Source organism: Henckelia pumila, chromosome 4 (genome assembly GCF_033568475.1).
Source record: "Henckelia pumila isolate YLH828 chromosome 4, ASM3356847v2, whole genome shotgun sequence".
Taxonomy (NCBI): Eukaryota; Viridiplantae; Streptophyta; class Magnoliopsida; order Lamiales; family Gesneriaceae; genus Henckelia; species Henckelia pumila.
This window is the reverse complement of record NC_133123.1, coordinates 86,643,936-86,651,615: the sequence shown is the minus strand read 5'-3', so window position 1 is coordinate 86,651,615 and position 7,680 is coordinate 86,643,936. Positions and strand designations below refer to the sequence as shown.

The 7,680-nt window shown below is 37.4% G+C and overlaps 1 protein-coding gene across 1 annotated transcript; it reads left to right on the top strand.

The window, feature by feature from the left end:
* Nucleotides 1-5,356: 5,356 nt before the first annotated feature.
* LOC140865541 (uncharacterized) lies at nt 5,357-6,999 on the top strand. Its single transcript, XM_073270212.1, has 2 exons — nt 5,357-5,459; nt 5,976-6,999. The coding sequence occupies exon 2, from the start codon at nt 5,982-5,984 to the stop codon at nt 6,783-6,785; it is 804 nt and encodes a 267-aa protein (XP_073126313.1). The 5' UTR covers nt 5,357-5,459; nt 5,976-5,981; the 3' UTR covers nt 6,786-6,999.
* Nucleotides 7,000-7,680: the final 681 nt, after the last annotated feature.

The following is a 7,680-nucleotide window of genomic DNA, read 5'->3' as shown; positions in this document are numbered from 1 at the left end:
TCAGTGAAGCTCATCATGGATCGAACCATGTCCAACAAAGTTCGATTACGACGCTCCGATACACCATTCAGCTGAGGTGTCATAGGAGGAGTCCACTGAGAGAGAATCCCATTCTCTTTCAGATAGTCCAAAAACTCGGTACTTAAGTATTCTCCACCTCGATCCGATCGAAGTGCTTTAATACTTTTACCTAGCTTGTTTTCTACTTCAGCCTTGAATTCTTTGAACTTTTCAAATGCTTCAGACTTATATTTCATTAAATATAAATACCCATACCTTGAATAATCATTAGTAAAGGTAATGAAGTAGGTGTGGCCAAATTGAGTACCAATTCTAAATGGACCACAAACATCTGTATGGATCAAATCCAACAGATTTTGACTACGCTCAGGTTTCCCCTTAAAAGGAGATTTAGTCATTTTTCCTTTCAGGCAGGACTCACAAGTAGGTAGAGAGTTAATATCAGACATATCAAACATGCCCTCTCCCACTAGCTTGTTCATCCTCCTTGAGGAAATATGACCTAGCCTAGCATGCCAAAGGTTTGCCGGATTTTGACTATCGATTTTCCTTTTGTTCGTTGTTACCGGTTTATCAACATAATTTATTGGAACGTCTTTTAATTTTAAGTTATATAGATCGTTTTCAATTTGTCCATTTCCAATCAAACATTCATTCTTGTAAATATTGCAAATCCCATTCACAAAATTGCAAGAAAAACCATCTCTATCAAGCATAGAAATAGATATAATGTTTTGACCAAATCCGGAACATATAAAACATCTCTCAAAAATAACTTAAAATTGTTCTGCAAAAATAAATGTCTCCTATAGCTTTGGCTTCGACTCTAGAACCATTCCCGAGCCTTAGCTGGGTCTCACCCATCCTTAGCTTATTAATTCTTGTCATCATTTGCAACTCATTGTAAATGTGAGATCTATATCTGGTATCCAATACCCAAGAAGTAGTATTAAGTAAAACATTTATTTCAATGTAAAACATACCCTTTGCAGTTCTCAACTGCTCGAGGTATTCCTTGCAGTTACGTTTCCAATGACCGGGTTTCTTGTAGTAATGGCAAACTTGTTTAGACTTGTCGAATTTTGCATGTAACATTTGGCCTTGAGATCGTGGTCCAACCATTTCTCTAGTTCGGCCAACCTTTCGGCAGTTACATCAGCCGAGGCTGTTTTCGGAGAAGCCTTTTCTAACACTTAGAAAATCTTTTCCGAACTCAGGACAATCTTAACTTATGGAACCATCCTGTATAGATTGCGCCAGAAAGTTTGTTTTGTTCGAGAATTGAAACATGTGGATTACGATTTCATTGTAATGAAATACTGAGATGAAACAGACTATAATCGATGATTTGTTTAATAATTTACTAAGACATAAAATATGGCGAATTTTATTTTATGAATCACACTCCCACTATTTTGACGATTTCACCACGCTCTAGTGAAAACGAGAAACATTTTCTTTAGTGGGAACATGGAGTCCAATTGACAAACTATAGTCCCGAATAATATCAGCCAACCATAATTTTCAAAAGGTAGAGCCCAATTGCTTTCAAAGCAACCTCCACGTTTTTACCTCATGTCCAATAAGGGCCCAATAATATGACGCCGTTTATTGTGACATCTCAAGATGACCCATCAATATTAAGTTGTGATGGACGGTCGTCATGTGGATCCCCCAATAATATGAGCCGATCCCATGGGAGTTCCACCCAACTTACAACATTTGTCGATCTAATGTACAGCTTTTCGACGAACAGGCCCCCCCAATAATATGAGCCGGACCGTATCCGTGGGTAGCATCTCATACATTGATCGTTGATGGAATGTAGGAACATTTAAACAATATTTAAATTTCCTTTATTTATCTTGATATCAATTTTAAATCATATTTAAAATGAGGGATTTTAAATTTGAAAATTTGTCTCATCATTTAAAATTTGTATGCTTGCGGGATTCATACAATTTAGTCTAAACATGCATACAACGATAATATCATATATTATATTTTAGGATGATCGATTCCATTACTAATCGATCTGTGGTTGCCAATCACGAGTCTAAATCCAATCCTAGGTGATATGCAAGTATGCAATGCAATCCTATTACATTGAGCTTCCAATTTACATTTCTTCAGTCTTCATTGTCTGCTGGGCCCACCATTTTTTCAAATCTTTGTCTCCCACTAAGTCTAATAAATTTACAATAAATTTCGATGACAAATATGGGATACATTTGTAGGGGTGGGAACGGGCCATAAACCAGGCCCACTTTTATTATATATGACAATCATATTGGGCTATAAACCAAGCCCATTAATAAACACCAACAACAATAAGACAAATGTAAATTCCTAACATACACCTACAAAATTGGTTATAGCAATCGATCATCCCATTATCCAATTTTAAATTCAAAATTTAAATAATTGGATAAACATGCTGTGGCATCATAATTTAAAAGATAAAATCATATTTTATCTTATCCATCCATAAGATCACATCTTATCATCAATTGTACCAAAATAATCAATTTTCAAAATTCAATTTAACGGATAAAATATTTAAATTTTCCAAAAATTCAAATTTATCCAAAAATCAATTTTAAAAATTTCGGACTCGAACAATTCGATCCGATGCCTCGTGATCTTATCAAAAACATTTTTCGATCGGATCAAACACTAGAATTTCAAAAATTCAAAATTTTCAAAAATCAATTTTTAATTTTTCCGGGATGCCCGGGACAATCCCGGGCAGCCCGTGCCCTGACCGGGCGCGGGCTGGGCAGCCCGCCGCTGCCCATTGGGCAGCGACGATCGCTGCCCTTGGATCGCTGCCCCTTTTTTTCTTGCCCGTCAGAAAAATAAAATTTTTGATTTTTAAAAATATGTTTTGTTTCAAAAACCCGAGGCCAAAAATTTTTGTACAATCGATTAATTTAATCGTTTGATCTGAGCAACCTGGCTCTGATACCACTGTTGAAAACGGTGATCAGATCAATCAGAATTGATACCCGGTGCAGCGGAAGTTTAAAAATTTTATATGGAACAATTCCATATCATGGGTATCAAAACTTTACGATTAAATTGTGCGTGTAAAAATTAAATAACAATTAAATTTTTACCTTGAAATCTCGAAACGAGATTATGGACACCAACAGATTACTCTGCTCTTGTTGTATATCCCAGGAACTGATGGACGAACAATTCTTCAATCAGGTCCACGAACAGAAGTTTAATCCCTCTGATAGATTGCACTAGAAAATCTATCAGAAGTTTCTACGAAGAGAATTAACGAATTTGATCCGTTAAACCAGACTGCAAATTCAAAATTCACAGGCTGGAATTTTAGAGCAGAGAGAGAGGGGGGGCGGCCACTAGAGAGAAAACAGCTAGGGTTTTCGAAAATTGTGACCTCTGTTGTGTAATTTCTGTACTGCAATAACTTATTTATAATGTGGACTGCTAACAGCTTAGGGCCCATTAGTCATAAGTTCAAGCCTGACAAGCAAAGCCCGCATGTTCAGAAATTAATATAAAATATCATCGTGACTCAGATTGATAAACCAATTTCACCAATGTGCACAGAAACCATTTCTGCATCTTTTAAAGTCAAGATAAATTTTCTGAATCCGAATTCAGTGATTTCCAAAAATGCCCATCCCTATGTCATTTTAGGAAATCTTACTCTTCTACTCTGATATAAGAAGTCCTACTTCTTTGTTCATTAAATTTAACTCTTTAGATTTAACTATCTCAACGGGGATTAAAAATTAATTACTTGTGTGACCCTCAATGGTTCAGGGATACAGCTAGCCGTGGGCTCACAACTCCTTGTGACTCGGAACAACAATTTTCGACTTGCCCATCGAATCATGGTAAGAGCGCCTAGCAACATCGCCCCATGATTCCCTAGGTATCACTGATAGTGCCTGCAAGAACCAATAGATTTTGGTTAGCGTACAGTACGGTCCCTTCATCCATATATCTCGATCGAATCAACAACCATTGGTAAATCGAGAGTCGTTCGAGATTCGATAACTATGCAATGCATCTTGAAGATCAAATAGTGACATCGCATGTGCTACTAAGAAACCATTTCTTAAAACACATCATGTACTCTGGCCAGAGATTCGTCACACTAATATCTCCTCAGATTGCATAGGATATCCACACTAGCAAGTATGTGGTGAATCCTTGACAACAAAGCATTGACTCCTATATGTATCGTAACTGTACCCAATCCCGACACCTGATGACCCCAATAGAGTCGGTAAACAAGTCAAAGCACAGTACTAACATATAGAGTCTCAATGATGTTTCAAGTAGTAAGGACTAATGGTGTACAACCAAAACCGCGGACTTCATCCACTCGATAAGTGATAACCACTTGGAAAGTCCGGATAGGGTAGTTCGATCATTCATCGTATGAATATCCATTTGCATGCTTTGAACATCTCTATGTTCCATACCAATGAAACGTGGTACTCGGCATCGCAAATGCTAGTCTCAATCTCGAGCGATCCTTATCCCTATTAACGGACGGCTCAATCGACTAGGAACTGTTTAGAATATACAGTGACTATAAGATGTGTTTCATGATAGCCATCCCCATGTGCCACCACATCTTACATACACTATAGTATATTCAAGGTCTTCATCTAAACATCTTATAATATGTCACAACATAATAATATGATAAAAGATAAAGTAAACGCCATTATAAAAGTGTAAATTATATTAAACAAAAGATTGTTTATACATAGAGTCATAAAAGCCCTTAGCCACAAGTTGGCTCACCGGGCACCCACTCTATCAGAGGCAGGAGGAGAGACGGGGCGAAGCTATCCTGAGTTTGAAGCGACGCAAAGGCATTCAAATGGAGCCAACTTCGTTGGTCGTTGGCCAAGTCGGCCAGTGGATGATTTGGAGTAGGAATTTCTGTCTTCAAATGTGAAAGAGGAAGAGAAGAAGCGTGAAAGAAGAAGGGAGAAAAAAAAGAAACAAAGGGGAAGTACAATAATATTTAAGGAAAATAGTATTATATTATTATTAATGGATATAGAATAAATTAAAATAGAGAAATTACTAAAAAAATAAAACAGGGAGTAAGAAAAAAAAGTTTAGATGTATTAGAAAGTGCAGAACAAATAATTTTTACTTAGGTACTGAACTTGAAATTATGTTTGTGTGTAGGAATTTTTCTCCAAGTTTCCAAAAAAAAAAAAAAACCTAAAAAGCTATCAAATTATAAAAAGGACGCATATATTAATCAAATATTTTTAAAAACAAATATTATATATATATATTACTTTACGCGCATATATTATGCTTGCGTAGCCGGTAGTACGGTCACTTATTTATACTTTGTTTTGTAGCTCATAAAAATATTATTGCCGAACCCTCGAAGGTCGAAGTCGAACCGAAGAAGGAGGTGGTGTAAGGTATTGCCCTAGAATACTCAATTGATTCTTGTATAATATGTTTCCTGTTAAGATCTGTTAGTTTCCGATTCTTTTTTCTGTTTTGTCCAATTATCTTATTGTTTTCTCTTCTTCAATTGCTTCTGCCTGATTGCATATTCGAGGAAAGGTTCTTGTTTTTGTGACGTAAAGGTTCTCTTTTTGGGCCTCTATTAGGGTTTTAATTCTTGTGCTCATGCTAGATGTTTAGGTTTGGAATTGAGAAATTGAGATTTGAGTACATTTTGGGGACGGGTTTTGCTTTTCCCTCGGATCTATATTCTTGAAGATAACAGCTTCATTCGTTGTAGTGCTGCTGTATAGAAGAGAAGATATTTTTTTATAAGCTTGAATTTGCTGTTTTTTCTTCTGAGGCCTAATATTACTAATTCTGCTCCTCGTTAAATTATTGAGCTTTTAGGGTTGAACATGACAGTCTAATTTTATGTTGTATTAGCTTTGGGATCTTAATTTCTGTAGTTCAATCTATTTTGATAGTTTGGCATGGCGAAGAACCAAGACGAAAGTGGTGGTCAGGATGCAGCAGAAAGAATCAAGGCCGCAGCTTTGTCCGCGGCAAAGGGTCTAAGCCGAGCTCAGGCTGAGCGTGCAGCTGCAGCAGCTGTACGGAATGTGAATGCATATGGGCAGAAGGAAGAAGGACCTAGCAGATGGCAGGAGAGGAAAGAAGCTAAGAGGCAAATGTATTTGATGAGTACTGAGAAACAAGTGAGACTGGGTGAAAGGAAGGATATCAAGAGCTCAACTTCCACCATTGTTGCAGCTTCACAGTGCCAGAAATGCTTCCAATCAGGACACTGGACGTATGAGTGCAAGAATGAGAGAGTTTATATATCAAGGCCCTCTCGAACGCAACAACTGAAGAACCCAAAACTTAGAATGAAGGTTTCAATTTCTTATGATTTGGATAACCCTGATATCCCAAAGGTGGAGAAGAATGAGAAACGGGAAAAGAAGAGTAAGAGGAAGCATAAGTCTGAAACTGAGTCTGATAATGATAGTGAAGCTTCAGTGTTTGAATCTGATGGTGAGACATCCTCAGTTACTGCATCAGATGATTCTGCTGGAGTGAGTGAATCAAGTTATTCTTCATCTACTGATTCTGAGGAGGAGAGGAGGAAAAAGCGCAAGAGCAAAAAGAAGAAACAGAGGAAGAGAAGGCACAGACGGCGTAGCTCCTCGTCTGAGTCCTCTGAGTCATACTCAGAGTCTGACTCTGATTCTGAGGAGAAGACCAGTCAGAGAAAGAGCAGGAGCAGGAGCAGGAGGCATGGCAAAAGACACTGATGCTAGTAGACATGAATAATAAGGTATTCTTGTTTGTTGCTCTCTCTTAGCTCTACTGTTTGGCGAGTCAGCTTAGCACTCTTAAGACCTGAAGACGTGTAAGAATATCGTGGTTTGATGATTTTGCCATGGCAGAGATGCTTTTATTTGTAACATCAATGTCTACTGTTTTTGGATTGCCCTTTTTGGTTCAAATTCATGGTTACTTGTGGTACAGAGTCATTTATCTACTGCTGTTGTCCAGTGATGGCACAATGATCATTTTATCATTGCCTACCATTGAGAAGAAGCTTATTTGTTATGTCAGTTCAATCTCCATGATAAAATGCCCGAGGGACTGAAATTTGAGTGATTTTTCCATCTTTAAGTCTAGCATTTTGGAATTAGGTCCTCTCTCGGTCTTATGGCCTGACTTTACTTCGAGTTATTATATGGGGTTTTTACTAGTGTGGAACATTGTTTGTATTGGCGGCTAAAATTTGGGATTGATCTTGCTTTTGATTTGCATTCTCCTATGGGGTTATGTATTCATGATTCTCGATCAGCAAGGAAGCTAACTACTAACAACTTGTATGGCTTAAATATCGTTGTTTGATTCCTTGCCCGTCTTACCACGTAAAAGGATTTGAAATTGCTGTTAAGATTTTATATTAAATGACAGAGTCTGAGACTGCTTCAAGTTTGTCTTTTTGAATTCCCGAGCTGATCACTTGATTCAACCGCATGTCATATGTGTTTTTAGTTGTATAGTCCAAACACATGAATCCTCCATGTATGAATCTGAAAAGCTTGTGTTGTTATTAGCCGTGTTTTCATGTGAGAAGTTGGGCATATGCCCTTTCTTGGATTCCTGTGGTTCCATTATTGCAAACAAGAATTCATTTCCTTGCAATGA